A 16,832-nucleotide genomic window follows, 5' to 3' on the forward strand; every position below is an offset into this window, starting at 1 on the left:
TGGTGGCTGAGAGATAAAAATGCTGACGACAAAGGCGGAGGGAAAAGCGCGGGCTATACGTCACCAGGCCCCAAATCTGTCCCAGTTAGTCGGTGCGTATTGGAGAAAATCTCGACAGACTTAGTCCTCGACTGTAGCACGTAAGTATGCTTGCCGCCGTGTCTTGTATTTTTATTATGCTCACATTATGATGGTTTTTTCCGACCCATAAGCACGATTATGTTAGACTGCTTCTGCAAAGGGCACACGTCAGTCGCGGTAGCTGAATAACAAGGCAATAGCGCCTGCGAGAGAGGTAAGTTACTCGGCTCCCAGTCGGATTGCAGAGATAGCTGAACTGAATCTGAGCTCACCGATCACATGTTGGAGGTGCGGAGTGTGCTGGATATTGCCGACAGTCATCCTCCACTTAATAAATGCACTCAGGCCTTCCCTCTGGCCTGCTGTTCGGCTGAACAAGAGTGACATTTTTGCGGAGTAGTTCGTTGGCCTTACCTTGTGTCAAAGAAAAATACATTTGTGCCATTTCGCTCTTCGGCTTCAGCTACCATTAAAAAATTAAATTCATCATCATAACCATAATTGCGTACCCCTAGTCTCTCGTTCGAGATTAGATATAAAAATGCATTAGTTTGATAACATTATAAAATGCTAGATATTATTTTTTCCCAGCTGCATAACAGTTCTTAAAATAGCTTTAAGGCTCTAGACTTCAACTTAGTTCGTCTCACGCAGCAATATGTAACATCTCCCTTCCTTATCGCGATGTAGGCGCATCCTATTTAGCGACAGACATTCGTGTTTAAGTTTTTTCTCTGAGGATTAGATTGAAACTGTAGTGTCATTATGCTGTAGATGTATAAATTATATGCTTCCGGAGTACGGTCCCTAGACGAACGTTTTCGGAAACGAAGCCTCTGATTGAAGGAGGAGGATGAGGAGGAAAGGCAGGGAGGTTAACCTGTAAAAGAAACCGGTTTACTACCCTGCACTGGGGGAAGGGGGTGAGTGGATATAAAAATTGTGAGAGAGGGATGGGGGAAGTTAGTACAGTCTGACTGAAATATTGCGAATATCTGGCCGCTCTAAAATCTGGACGCTTTCAACTAGAGCTGTGATTTATGCAAAAGGAGAAGTGAAGTTATCGACCATGGTAAGTGGTGCGTGTGAATGAATTTTTATTATAGTAATTAACGCAAACGAGTGAGAAATGTACTGGAGACTAGCATAGCCGATTTTCAACAGCTGTCAATAGATTTCACGACGCTAAAGCGCACCATATTTTGGGAAGCCTTGATTACATTTATTTTGTACACCCTGTTTTATATAGCGTACACCTTTTTATACTCCCCTGTTTAAGCAATCAAGTATACGTCTTGTTCCCCTAACGCGCACTGGTATCGCACAGCCCACGGGCACCTTGCTTTTCGCCTCCATCGACAGGTCTCTGCAGTGGGATTCGATCCTGCACCCTTGGACACAGCATTTGAGCACCTGACCACTGCACCACTGCAGCTCGCGAAGACGGTTCAGGGGTAGCACACGGGGAACTTTTTCACCATTATTCTCAAACACTTGGTGTTCGTTGTGCTAGAATGCAATGCGACTGAAGTTGTTCGAATACATAGATATGCATGCCTGCGTGAATGTGAATGTCATCGGTTAGTAGCTGTTTCTGAGCACAAAGACGCCCAAAAGTAAGGCGTTGTATATGAAAAGGGAGAGTTCGATTACATACTTAAGGATGAGTTTCGTCCCCCCCCCCCCCCCCTCCGAAAGAAAGAAAGGAGCACGTACCTTTGCTGTTACATCATTCATCTACATTGTCTGTTAATCGCTCTTTCAAGAGCTCTAAAATTGAACTAATAAGTATTGAGTGGCGATGGGCGCCGGACGATATTGGGAGCAATTCAGTGGAGCTAGTTTTGCCGTTTTTCTCGCAGGAAATATTAGTCCACTCCAACCGAAAGAAGTTTATCAGAAAATGGAAACCTCGCTTGACGTTCCAGTGACATCCGGCACAAGGTTTTGTTCCAGGGAAATGCTTTCCATCTGGGGAGGGGGGACTTCAGATTAGATTTCGAGCAAACGCTGGGCTGAGATCACTAGACTTGCAAGATGTCTGTAGTGAGGAAGCGATCACTCGTCCGAAAAAGCCTCTGTGTTGTCAATGTTTTTGGGAAAAAAAGAACTACATTTGACCGCAATGGCCTCGTGAAAAACCGCAGATGATGTTTGTTTGCAGGTTAGCTCTCAGGTGAAAAGTGAAAAAGTAACGACAACAACAAAAACAGCTCCACGCAAGAGGGAGGAATGTCAGTTTCATTTATTAAAAATATTATGCGTAAGCATTAAGTGTATGTTCGAAGGATCTTGTCCCCAGAGTAATTATCACGACGATTGCGGTGAACTGAAAAGAATTAGTCGAAAAAGAACAATTGTATGCGAAAGTGGACCAAGTAATTTCGCCAGAAATATCCCGAGGTCGAATTGGAGTCATTAGTTAATTAATTTTAGCCAAAGGGAATCTGATGTCGGAATAGCCAAACGAGCTAATGTCGACATCCAAACGGACGTGACGTCGTGCAACTGGAAGACGACGTGTGTTTCGACTTCAGAGGGAAAAAGTGGTAATAAATGGTCGGCATTGATCAAAAAGTGATTAATTAGTGTAAGTTAATTAACGGAAAATATAATTAGGGCGAAAGAGGACGACGAGGAACAAGCAAAAGCATAAACGGAGACTAGTATGTGGTGACGTCACCTCGTCGACGTTGTCATGGTGACCGCCGCCGGCGCCGCCATAGCGTCCCTAGCAACCCTAGCAACCGCGTGCCGCCATGGCGTGCGCTTCTAGCAACGGTGACGTCATGGAAAGCCGGCGGCACGGCGTGTCTGGGCGTGTTGTGAGAGAAGGCGTGCCGGTACAAAAAAATGTCGTGGTGGCTTAGTGTACAGCAACGTTATGCCACGTTCGAATTACTGCGAACCAATGCTTTCGCATTCCTCCAATGCGGGTGGCAGCAGTGATCTCAATTTTTTTTTTGTCGACTCAGCCTGCTGGTCATGGACCTCTAAGCCTAGAAAGTGATTTCTATCTTTCTTTGTCTCATACAGGTACCAAGAAGAGACCATGAAACAGCTTGCTTTACTGCTGTGCGTTGTCGCGTACGTTGGTGAGTCGTTCGCTTCTCTCGTCAACGCACAATTTGAGTTGCCTTTCTTCATTTTCCACCCATTTTATTTCAACAATTCTCGCTTGTCCTTCAAACTTCCTTTCCACTTTTACTTTATCTCTTTCTTCTCTACTGTCTCTCTTGCCTCAACTCTTAGCTTGGTTTGTTAACTTGGAGCAGAGCTGCTGGGTCAAATCTCAGGAAGAAGAACTGCAACTAAAGTTACACAAATAAGGAAGGCCTCTCTTCTCCTAAACAACATATTGGTGTTTTATATGCATAAGATACCGATTGGAAGATGATGGACCTGCGTCACAAGCAAAAGTGAATAAAAATGCAAAGACATCAATTTGTTCATTCGCTGGAAGCGAATGCTCAGGAAATTAATCTTGGTATTGTAACTGAAATGTGGCCTGAATTTCTACATTTTCTTGATGTAAAAGAGGACAAATACGATGACATGCGGACCCGACAATATTTTAGTTGAACGTATATTATTATAGCCCATGTATAGTTTTTTTAAAGGCCCCTCTGATCACGTTCCGATAGATGATATCGAATATGATGTTTAGCTTACGGTGCAGATATAAATTTGCCCTTAGATTAAATTAAGCCCGTCCACTGCTTCCATGTTGTAAACTTGGTCTACTCCAGGGGCGAATGACATTACTGACAGGGTACGTGACTCGCAGGCCACGGGGAGGCTGACGACAGGCAGAAGTACCGCGATGCCGTGCAAGACTTTTTGGGTCTCCTAGAGAGCGACATCGCGCCCTCTGAAGGCATGCCATTTACTTATCACGTATCATCGCAGACGCGAGAATACCTTAAAAACATGCCACTCTATCGTGACTATAAATAAAATTGTGCCACTGTGTATCACCCTAAACAAACAACCACTTATTGTAAACGACTGCAGAATGTCTAAAGAACAGCACACAGAGTGCTCGATTTTACTTCCTCGCACTCGTTTGGGGTGGACTGGGGTATTCCGAATAAAATGATTTCCTTGGTTGGTTACGTGCTAGCGAGCTCTTTTTGTAGATTTTCATTGCGCTGAAGCAGATCTCGCTTTGATTTACGCTTGTTATCAGTGTTTTTAATGAGGAAGCTTCGTATGGAAAGAAGCGTCATCACGTTTGGCGCCTGATGTGTGACCTAATGTCTGCACATTGAAGAAAAGAGGCTGGGAGAAGGCCAGAATGTGGTTAGGAAGCGAAGTTGAAGAGTCACAAATAAATCCAAGAAAGTCAACGTTGAATAGCAATCATCACCAGTGAATGCCAACTCGTTGCGTTATGCCCTCGTATTGCAGCAGGAGGCTCGAATAATGTGAACGAAGCGAACGACTTCATCGACGTCGTCCTTCTGCAAAGAATGCCCATGCTCATCAGGGACACACCTGGCTTGTACCCAACGGCGCCACTGCCTCCGTTCACATTCAAGGCGAGTGTTGTTTGCTGTCATGTCAATCCTAGCCAGCCTTTTCTTGCACATCAAGATATCCTGGACAAGAATATTTTTGAATTGCAGTTATGAGAATGTTGTGCATCTGTGTAATCTGTGTTTCTGAGTCGGTGAGATCTCAAATGTTTCATTTATTATCTTTTTTTCTGGTTTTAGTTGGCGAGTGTTGTTTGTTGTCATGTCAGTCCTAGCCAGCCTTCTCTTGCACATCAAGATATCCTGGACAAGAATATTTTTGAATTGCAGTTATGAGAATGTTTTGCATCTGTGTAATCTGTGTTTCTGAGTCGCTGAGATCTCAAATGTTTCATTTATTATCTTTTTTTCTGGTTTTAGTTTCTGTATTCATGGACAGCTTTGTAGTGTCTGTCATGCGCGATGTGCATGTTTTTCCCTTTTGTTAAAATCGCTGCACATTTTTATCTTTTCACAGTTCTCTTATTATGTTGAAATATTGCTTGCCCGACTATGTTTTCCTAGTTTTGTATAAAGATTACTATGACTAGTTATATACTTCCCTCACATACCACCATAACATCAACTGTTTTATTCTACCCTGATTTGCTTCCACATCCCCCCCCCCCCCCCCCCCCCCCTATGTAATGCCCTATTGGGCCTTTAGGGTATTTCAAATAAATAAATAAATAAATAAATAAGTATCGTAAGATTCCATGATAAAAATCAATATATCCGCGCATTCCTAGTCGGGATGCTTGCAGTTTTCTTATTTTATTGTACGAAATGCCCACAATTGTTTTTTTTTCTGCCTGCTTTGATTACTCGGCGCGAGCGTAGGATCAACTTTAAGAGCAACAATTTGCACGCTGTGTAAGATCAGATTATTCGCATCAATACGTTCATAGCTGCTTCTTGCAATATTGCACGCTTTTCTCGACATCATAAGTGGTGCTTAAGGAAGCTGGACTTGCGGGTGCTTCGAGGAAACAGCTCTTTTACGTATATTCACTGCACTATCAAATGCTCTAATTTAAATATTCTTGTTATGTTATAATTTCTTGAAGCCGGTAGGTACTGGTATATTGTTTGCTATCAAATATGACCGGAAAAATTGAGGAAACCTCCTAAATTAAGATACTTCGATCCATCCGCCTATTCTTCTCCCTCGCCGTAGTAGAAAGCGCCATGCATCGAGTAACCTTACTCTTCACTAGACCAAAAATAGCACACACAAACTTCAAAACTAAATAGAATATTTGAAGAATGGACGAGAACTGACATCTGCCTCCACCAGAAAAAATATATTCGGCTTATTATTACCACTCAATCCCTTACTCTGAGAACCACATCGTCAGATGCCCTCTTTGTGGCTTTTCTTTTTCTTTTCCTCAGGTATACAATAAAGCTAGCTCGCTTAAGCTAGACCGAGCATCTCTGCAGCTGCAGCGTTGTCTCGAAGAGCATGAAACAACGTGTTCTCACTCAGCAGAGGCCTGTTGCCTCACTTGGTTCTAGTGTTAGTCTCTCAGAAGTTTACGTAACAGAAGATCCTTCACATTTAAATGCTTCGTAGCACACCCCTGGTCCAGCAGGCCTAGTTGCCCTCTGCGACATCCCTTTTGTGTCACCCGCAGCACACAACATGTAGTCGCCGCAGCAAAATCATTGCAGGGCTGAAAAACTTACGGGGGACACTTGAGCTCCGCCTTTAAGGGTATGACGCGATAGCGTAGGCTACCAACCCACAATATAAAACCTAGTTCAACCAAAGCCGCACGAAGGTGCCTGCCGTGGCCTAGGGGCAACATGAAAGCAAGTGTCCTGGCAGGCTGATTCTAATATTACCCTCCCATGTGAAATGAGAGGCCCGAGTTGGAAGCTCCTGCCAAACGTATATTGTCAGGCAACCCTGTGTCCAGTCAGTGCTCCACCATGTCGGCTGCCAGCTACTGCCTGCCAGCACCATGCTCGGGATTTTAGGCTCATCGACTTTTGTAGGAGCTGAAAATGCAGTCATGTATACCAGAATGGGCTCCATGGCTGTAAACGTTGACAATTCTTGAACTTTAATATAACAAAGCCTGCACAAAGTTGTCGATAGGTGGCCTGTGAATGTTTTCTTATATATTTTGTTGAATTAGTCAAAAACTAACAATAAAGCAAAACATTTCGGTCACAACGCCGGCGCCGGATTTTCGGGTGAATGTGGAGCCTTAAACGCTATCGCATTATTATGATGCATTTGACTGCCAGCCGAAATTATAGCATTTACATTGGGTCCCCCACCTTTGGAGGGCACGTTCATTATGTTGCGTTTAAATACAATACAGCGTAAACTGAGTAACGGAGGCGAGATCCCAACAAAATAACGTGTGGTCGTAACATCATATTGTTACCCTCTTTTCGCACAGACGCGCGAAAATGAGAATTCATGTTCGTGCTCAAGCGAAATATCAGACTTCAAGTGATATATCGTACAGGTATACAAGACGGCCATCACGAACCGGGACTTGAAGGTAAACGTGACCAGAGGCGGCATCAAGAACTTCGACACCGCAGTGCGACGCGTCGGGGATTGCGACCCAAAGGTGGTGGCCGGCAACACCAGTGTCACCTGTGTGATCAGTTTCGACGGCATCGCTTCGGACATGGTTGCCGTGGTATGAATCAAGGGATGGACTCACCCTTGCTCTTTATTTCATTAGGCGTGCGTTTTTTTACCGATGAGAAGTATGGAAACCGACTGAGCGAACGCGATGTACCGGACAGGGAGGGACTTATAGAGCTTATCCACCTTACGTCACTGCGGCATTACTGGTAACGATGGCACGCACAACGCAACATCGGAGAGGGGAAAAGAAAGAGAGAGAGGGCCTGCGGCGAATCATGGCACGGCGTCGGTGAAATCCGAGCTCTGGTTGGACGGCGTTCGAAACGGCGTCTCAAGCGTCCGACAAATGAGCGGCGCGCAGCAGGGAGCAGGCCGGTAGATCGGCGCCGGTGCATCGGAAAAATATTTTCGTTTGCTTTTAGTTTCGAACCGCCCAATGTTATGGCGTCTCCGCAGTACAAGGTTGTCACAACTGCCGCCAGCTAAACCTGATAGTGAATAGGGTCTATAGGCAGCAGATGCTACGCTTTTCGAAGAGGAAGGATTTTATTTTTTTGTGGGGCTGGGACGCCGCCATAAATTAGGAGCGTGCTAATGAACTACACTGAGATGACACCTATAAAATTTATTTATTTAACGAGTCCCAAAATCGAAGCAGTAAATGCGCGAATGTGTTATTCTATGCTTCGCTCGACTCAACCATTTTTCGTTCATTCATCCACAGCGCAAATCAACGGCAGGCTTGCACAAAATTAATGTAAATTATTTAAAAGATGTTTGTATACCTTGATTCTTCTGGCTTACTCATTTGTTGTCTTGGATGCGTATACTGGTTTTCATTGATTTTATCACATTTACTTATCTCGTGAAAAGGGCACCACTTGGCTTCTCAGTTGCTAGCAAAGGGCAAAACGAAACCAATACTTTTTATATGCCATTGTGGGCGAAACTGGATTTCGAAGCCTTATGTGTCACCTAGTGTAAAAACAAATTGGTGGGACAGTTAGACTCAGCTTTTAAGGCTATGTGATGTGGCAACGATAATAGCTCCCGCATGCGCCTCCCTTCGCGGATTTTCGTCCGCGTGTATGCCCTCAGCTACTTTCTTAACTAATACCTTCATTTGTATCTGTATTATCTAGCAGATGGCCATAAGCACACAGTCATAAGCTGCAAAACTATATGAAATACCACCTGACGTAGACACAAAGCCCCGCTTTAACCAAAGCCGTATGAAAGTAACTGCGTTGCCTGCGGGTACATGGTGTCTGATTTGGGATCCAAGGGCCCCGAAGGGCCCAGTCTGAATCTCACCTCTCCATTTTGAAAGAGTTTCCCAAGTTGGTACCTCCTTCCAACTCGGCAAGTCATGTACTCTTAAGACGTCACACAACCCGACGATGAAGCCAGTGCCCGGCCATCATCTGCCGAAGGAATGTTTTGCGGGTAACGAAGCCGATGTCAGATTTTCTGGAGAACGGGACCTTCAACAATGCCGCGTTGAAACTTATGCACCTCTTTTCTCCATCACCTGATCATGCGTGCATCAACCAGCACATCTGCCGCGGTAGCTCAGTGGAAAGCGCTCGACTGCTGATTTCTAGGACGTGGATTTTATCTCAGCTGTGGCGGCCGCGTATCGAAGGAGGAAAAACGCAGCGCATCAGTATACTGTGCAATGTCAGGGCACAAACCATAAGTAGTCGTTAGAGCCGTTCTACGTACGGCATCCGTTGTCCCTCATAGCCTATGTCTCTTTCGGGACGAACTATGCTCCATATATTGTACCTTACCATACCCCACCACGCTTCACCACACCCCACCATACTACACTACATCACATCCTACCATATCGAACCACACCAAACGACACCACACCACACCATACCGTGCCATACCGTTCCAAACCACTCCGTGCCAAACCACACCATACCACACGATACCATACCATACCATACCATACCATACCATACCATACCATACCATACCATACCATACCATACCATACCATACCATACCGTATTATACCGTACGGTACCACACCATACCACACCCACTATACTATACCATGGAGGAGGAGGAGAAAAGGAGGCCGGAAGGCAGGGATGTTAAATACTATACCATGGCATTATACAATACAATACCACGCCATACTATACTGAACCACAACCTACCATACCATACGATACCATACCATACCATACCATACCATACCATACCATACCATACCATACCATACCGTATTATACCGTACGGTACCACACCATACCACACCCACTATACTATACCATGGAGGAGGAGGAGAAAAGGAGGCCGGAAGGCAGGGATGTTAAATACTATACCATGGCATTATACAATACAATACCACGCCATACTATACTGAACCACAACCTACCATACCATACCATACCATACCATACCATACCATACCATACCATACCATACCATACCATACCATACCGTATTATACCGTACGGTACCACACCATACCACACCCACTATACTATACCATGGAGGAGGAGGAGAAAAGGAGGCCGGAAGGCAGGGATGTTAAATACTATACCATGGCATTATACAATACAATACCACGCCATACTATACTGAACCACAACCTACCATACCATACGATACCATACCATACCATACCATACCATACCATACCATACCATACCATACCATACCATACCGTATTATACCGTACGGTACCACACCATACCACACCCACTATACTATACCATGGAGGAGGAGGAGAAAAGGAGGCCGGAAGGCAGGGATGTTAAATACTATACCATGGCATTATACAATACAATACCACGCCATACTATACTGAACCACAACCTACCATACCATACGATACCATACCATACCATACCATACCATACCATACCATACCATACCATACCATACCATACCGTATTATACCGTACGGTACCACACCATACCACACCCACTATACTATACCATGGAGGAGGAGGAGAAAAGGAGGCCGGAAGGCAGGGATGTTAAATACTATACCATGGCATTATACAATACAATACCACGCCATACTATACTGAACCACAACCTACCATACCATACCATACCATACCATACCATACCATACCATACCATACCATACCATACCATACCATACCATACCATACCGTACCGTACCGTACCATACCATACCATACCATACCATACCATACCATACCATACCATACCATACCATACCGTACCCTATCATACCGTACAATACCATACCATACCATACCATACCATATACCACAGCACACCATACTGCACCACACAATACCATGCCATACCATACCATACCATACCATACCATACCATACCATACCATACCATACCATATACCACAGCACACCATACCACACCACACAATGCCATGCCAAACCTGAATACCATACGCCAGTCAATCATCACACGTGTTCAGGGCAGGTGGAGATGGAGACCTCTAAGGGAGCCTTTCACCCCGCCTTGGCAGTCGATGACGTCTGAAAATCACGAGGTACCTTCGTTTGGTATGGAACAAAATAGAGTAGAAAACGTTTGATTTGGTTTGGTTTGGTTTGGTTTGGTTTGCAGTGTTTAACGTCCCAAAGCTACTCAGGCTATAACGGACGCCGTAGTGAACTCCGGAAATTTAGACCACGTAACGTAAGTTCTTTAACGCTCAGACGTCGCACAGTGCCCGGGCGCCTTTCTTCACGCCTTCACAGAAGAGCGAACCGGCCTTGTCCTTGGTCTCAGCAGTTGAGCGCTAGCCATGAGCCATGGTGGTGGGGTATTAAAAGAAAGTATTTAGCAGGGATTTATATTTATTGCTTTTCCTAGACCAAACCATATAAAAGCTATAATTAAGAGAGACTGCGAACAATGGAAATCAGCGCACTTACGCACACTACCGAAAGCACAAGCCTGCGAGAATCTTTAGTTTTCAGCTTCAGGGTGTTGTCTATAGCTGGTGCGGTAGAGACGTTTTTGTTTATTGTTGACACAGCCGCAATGGTTAAGCAAGGACGTGCAAGTTCTTCTTTTCTTTACAGACCAAGGGAGACAACTTGCAGGGTACAATAAAGGATGTGGGTGTGCAAGCCGTCGTCTACAATACAACGGGAACGATGGAGGTGACCGCGGCTAGAAATCGGCCAGGCTTCGTGCGCACTTTCTTCGTGGAACATGTGAAGTTGGAAGTCACTCCTGGTGACAACCTGGATTTGAACGCAGTTCGAATGAGCAACTTCAAGTCATACATCGCCAATTACCTGAGGGAGGAACTGTACCTGAACCTCTACGGCAATTACCAGACTTTGCTGAACTACGCGGTGGCCACAATGAACTTTTCTATGCTTTGAGGCTGGTGTTAGGAAAAAGCGAAAAAAAAAAAGAAAATTCTCCGTCTTATGCTGCTCGGTTAAGCTCGCTAAACGAGAAAGGTAATTTTGAGAAATCTGTTGTTGTTCCCCACTGTCTCAAAATTCAGGTGTAGATATGCTATCGCAGGAACACATTACTGCTGAATTAAAAACTGGCGAATAAAAATACTTAAATGGTATATAACATTGTTGTGTTTGCGCATGCGGTTAACTATAGTGGTCGGCCATTCGGCCTTGGGACCTCAGTTTCTCCGAAGCTACAATCCACTGCTGAATATATGAAAATGACGCCACATGCGTAAACAAACTGCTCAACCGTGCTTAAATCGACCACATATGCACGTAGGCAATAAAGCATACACGGAGAGCGCATGCCTGACATCTATGACAAAGTTCAATTACGATGCGCATAACCACATTTTAGTTGTATGTGTCATATTTAGGCCACGTTCTTTCTCGCTGCCTGGCCATTATTTCTGTCATGAACAAGCTTGCAAATGAAATGTCCCAAAGCAACTCAAGTTATGAGAGACGCCGTGGTGGAGGACTCCGGAAATTCCGACCACCTGGGGTTCTTTAACATTGCATAGCACACGTACGCCACTCCGTTTCGCCTCCATCGAAACGCAGCCGGTGGCGGTCGATGTCGAACCCGGATACTCCGGAAATATTTTCGATACGGGCGTCTAATGAAGCAAGCAATCAAGTTGACCCTTCTCTGACAATGCTTAAAGGGCAACTCTGGGGGTTTTTTGACATTCGAATATTCGAATAAAAATTTTACTGTAGATTCTCCTCTTCGTCCTGACGCATTCTACAAAATTTGGGCGCCGTACGATAATCCGTTCGCGCGCAACACGACTTTAAAATATGCTGTTTTCATGGCTTAAGTTGAGACTATTTCAGCCGGCAACACTGAGTTTCTGAAGTCACAATCAGTATACCGGCGTTACTGTCCACTTCCCGCACGATTATGAAATTGTGAGGCTAATATTGAACTACCTCAGACATTTTATGCAATGCTTCATGATTTCCATACTTTATTTTCACCATCCAACGCACGTACGACACGTACGAGTGTTTCTCTAATACTGAGTGTGACGTCACCATTTCGTCACCTGAGACGTCGTTTCTGGTCGTGAAAGCAGTTTCGGTTTCGATTTGCTGTTTTTGCTTTTTAAAAATACTTCTAATTGGAATTTAGAAAAACGGTTTTTTGTGTTCGAGTCAGGACGTGCCGAGGAATGCAATTCAACCAAAAACACAGAATGATGGAAAAACCACCGGAGTTGACCTTTCAATGCTGAGCGAAAACATTTGGATAGGCCCGTTTATATTTTATTAAGCTCACATGTTCAGGTAATTGGGGTAAACGTTGGCCCATTTTGGCGAAAGAAGTCACTAAATTACATTTGAAAGATTACTGCGTCGTGACTGTACCGAAGGGAGTATGACGATCAGTGCATTGCTCTCTTGCTTCCAAGTCGGCAACTCGAATGTGGCTGCTGCAAAACCATCCGTCATCAAATAGAAGCAACGCGTGGCTTCTAGGCCTCAAGAAGCGACCTTCTCGCCCCTGTTATTGAATATAGTCGTGAACCAACTAGCGCGTCGATTCGCCAAGGCTGAATGGGTCCAACTCATTGCCTACGTAGACGATGTCACCATCTGAGGGGCTTCGCATGCAAGCTCCCACAGTAAGTTATACCTATAGCCCTGCTCTATATTCGTAACCCTCGTTAGCCATAAATCCGACCCTTTAAAATAAATTCATCTTTTTTCTCTCAGAATGATCCTTTCATTTCTAATGCTGGGAGAAATCCGGGGACGTCCTTCGCCAGCCGAAGTGCAGGTGACAAACGCATGTTTGCATGTAGAGCATGTCACGTGCGGATGCCCTGAGGGATGGCTATGAACGAGCGTCGTGTAGCGACATATCATCTGGGCAGTGAAAGGAACGAGGACGCTAGGTTAAGAACAAGCATAATAGAAATTTTAAGTAGGAGATATACTCCTGTGCAGAGCGTGCCGCTACCGTGGGAAGTGCCGCGAGTGCCGCATTCATTGGACTGCCTTCTACAAAAGCGAGATCAATCGCTAGCAATTAAAAACTGGAGCAAATTGCGAAAAGGCTATCGCGGTGTTGATCAATGCTTAAGTTTAAATGCTAATAGTTAAAACAAGAAAGTAGTTGCGTACTTATGGAGAAGGCATTTGCCTTTTCTTGCCTGAAGAGCCACAATATTTCGCTACCAAAACATGGGACCAAAATATGCACTTTTATGGTTACGTAGTGGGTGTAGTGAAATATTTGCATTTTTCTTAAAAATATATAACATATTAAATATTGATTGTAAATAACAGGCGTACATGAGCACGTTTTCTGTTCTTTGAGCTCAATGTTCGGGGCAGAGACGTGGTTGGAATAAACGTACTCGCTCGTGAAAATTATTTATCGCGCATAGAGTGGGGCGGTGTTCTAAGCGCCAGTGTATGCCACCGAGGCGCTATCCTTGGGGAGAGATCGTAAGCATTTGGGAACAGAGAACTAGACTCATTAAATCTCGTTCAGTTCCGGATGTTCATGTTTCGGTGCTCGGATGAAGGGAAATCAGGGCCGGGAGGAGAGCGATTCGGTGCCCGGATGTTGGCTATCTGGTTTTAGCTCGACGTCATCTCAAGGTCGCCAACAACGGAAAAGTCGTCGAGCAACTTCAGAGCCCCCCCTTATCTTTCTGGCTCATATACTGCCAGTATGTGCCTTAAACATACGCAGTATTTCAAAGGCGTCATATATAGAGCGGGAGCGGATCTAGCTGGCTTGTTTATTTCTCAAAACCAAGTTTTTTCTTCTCGTCAGTAAGACAGTAAGTGAGCACAAAAAAAAAAAAAAGTCTTATCTGAAAGCGGACTCCTCCGCAGCAGGCTAAGCGCTCGCGTCATATTTACACTAACTGCACAGGACCAGCTACTGGACACGCGTTATTTCCTGGAAAATGTGGGTCACTTCTAAAAACAGAGCAGCGGCTTTTTTTTTTTTTTTTTTTTTTTTGCATGCGCATCTCTTTGATCTTTACGGGTCACACTCCCTACCAGTGCCGACAGCTAGAAGTTACTTCCACGCGCACGTTATTATTGTTTTACTAAATATGCATAGTTTTTGAAATAATGTTTCATAGTTTCGCAGTCTGCTCTAGGGTCGGTACTCGCTTTTCTTCACGAAGGAATGAAAATCGTAGGTAAACTGTGAAATCATTAAAATAATATTTAAACTGTTTGTTTACATGCACCAGAAGTGGCCAATGATGGTGTACTCGTCGCTCCGGAGTTTGTTCTGCATGGAACCTTTACCATCACGGGGCTGCCATTAGTCCGTCAATGAGTCTTCTTCGCTTTGCGGCGTTCAGCTCTTCTGTGAAGCGTTCGGTGCAGTGTTGGAACCAATGCTTGTCCTCTTTCATTTTTCCTTCCTGGCAGTCTGCACTGTTTTTCACCATGAATGTCAAGCTCTTCCCCGACTCTATAACAGCGTTGCCGTCGTTACCAAAGAGGACAGGCAGCCACTGTTCCGAAGTAGTTGTTGGTACAGCGCATGCCCTCATGAATCCGCGTTTGACATTTGACGTCTACGGGTAACTGTAACATATGTATTAGGTTTTATTTATTTTTTTTGTAATTTGTGTAAGATCTGGTCTCTTTTAGAGTTGTTTCTTTGCTATAAAACGGGACACTGCCTTGCTACCGGTGAGCGGCTGTTTGTCCTCAATGGGCCTTGAACTTGAGACAGAATTATTACTGGTGTTTTTACATTGAACAGCTATTGAAATGCGGCAGCCTTGACCGAGGTTCATTTCCTCGATTATACGACCTTGGGCTGAGTATCTGAACGCCGTAGCGGCTAATTAATTGCGGCCAGTGGCGCGTAACGCTTTTTGCAATAGGCGTTATGTGCTCAGTACTGTTCGCGATATGCCATAGTAAAAGGCAGAAAACCTGCCTGAAAGCGACCAGACACGATTAACAAGAGGAATTAGCACAAATGCAAGATTGTGAAGAAGCGTCCATCTTCACCAAGAACACGCGCACGGCGTTTCACGCTTATGGTCCGTTTATATTCAGCGCGCAGTCAGGAAGGTTGACTGGTTACTTGAAACGCATTGACAAGTTTTAGCCATGTTTCTACGCGTGTATCAAGGACAGTATGCGTCACATCTAGAGACGCGGCCGCGAAGTGTTCGATGAATGAATTGGCCATACTAACGAGGTCACCGTGAAATACTTCGTCGATGAATAATTTATGTTTGTCTGAATTTCTTCACAAGCCATTGACAATGGAGCACGTTTTCGCACTCTTGTTAGCTGTCTTTTTGAATTCCGGCGCATAGCAGCTGCGTTTCGAGGAACACAGTGATGCATTGACCCCGTTTCTTGCCATTGTAAATTCGGAATCCAGAAATTCATCTTCCGAGGAACGTTTAATCTTTTCCAGGGTAGGTATTTATAGTGGTTATCCTTTAGTATTTGTGATAGCCGTTTCAAGTCTTTTCTCCCACTACTGTACCCAAGGAAGCGAGATCGAATCCCGGCCTCGTCGGCTGCGTTTCGATAGAGGCGAAACGGAGTGGCGTCCGTGTGCTGTGCGATGTCAGTGCACGTTAAAGACCCCCAGGTGGTCGAAATTTCCGGAGTCCTCCACTACGGCGTCCCTCAAAGCCTGAGTCGCTCTGGGACGTTAAACCCCACAAAACAAAAACAAACAAACAAACAAACAATCTTGTCTCCCTTTCATTAGCAGACGTTTTGTGCGGATAAAATGACGGATTCGTTTACAAAAACATAAATAATACAAGGATTGCAAAGTGCTTTCAGCAAGTCCAAATTAAATTCTCTGATTATTTTATCCAGTTTCTGATTGACGATTATTGACATCTTTACAAGTTCGTACCCTTTAGGTTACGAATGTGGTATCATATAGAGTTATTTGGCAAGTCGTGAATTATAATGGTCGGCTAGCTTTTCTGTTATCGCGTATGCTGAAGTGTCGCTATTAGGGGTACGTACATATATATGGTCGATGCATGATGTCACAATCGTGTTCCTTGGAAATTTTTCGCGTGATGGTGAAGCAATAGTAGACTCTAACCCGCAGTATGATAGAATAGTTAGGTAATCTAAAATGATTGACTTAGTGAGTGACAGTGTAATAATAATGTTTATTTTGTAAACAGTGACAAATGTTAA

General features: G+C 44.5%; 1 protein-coding gene across 3 annotated transcripts; it reads left to right on the forward strand.

Annotated features, from left to right (window-relative positions):
• The first annotated feature begins 10 nt into the window (after nucleotides 1–10).
• On the forward strand, nucleotides 11–11,775 carry LOC146197839 (salivary anticoagulant protein P23-like). Of its 3 annotated transcripts, XM_084593086.1 has the most exons (6): nucleotides 11–140; nucleotides 3,118–3,176; nucleotides 3,869–3,958; nucleotides 4,492–4,622; nucleotides 7,082–7,261; nucleotides 11,262–11,775. In XM_084593086.1, the coding sequence occupies exons 2-6, from the start codon at nucleotides 3,134–3,136 to the stop codon at nucleotides 11,568–11,570; spliced, it is 753 nt and encodes a 250-aa protein (XP_084449212.1). In that variant the 5' UTR covers nucleotides 11–140; nucleotides 3,118–3,133; the 3' UTR covers nucleotides 11,571–11,775. The 3 variants fall into 3 exon arrangements, with proteins under 3 accessions (XP_084449212.1, XP_084449213.1, XP_084449214.1); XM_084593087.1 differs by lacking the exon at nucleotides 3,869–3,958 and having other exon boundaries at nucleotides 17–140; XM_084593088.1 differs by lacking the exons at nucleotides 11–140; nucleotides 3,869–3,958 and adding an exon at nucleotides 274–295.
• The last annotated feature ends 5,057 nt before the right edge of the window (nucleotides 11,776–16,832 follow it).

The sequence above is a fragment of the Amblyomma maculatum genome, chromosome 2 (genome assembly GCF_055883805.1).
Source record: "Amblyomma maculatum isolate TAMU_Amacu chromosome 2, ASM5588380v1, whole genome shotgun sequence".
In the NCBI taxonomy this organism is placed as follows: Eukaryota; Metazoa; Arthropoda; class Arachnida; order Ixodida; family Ixodidae; genus Amblyomma; species Amblyomma maculatum.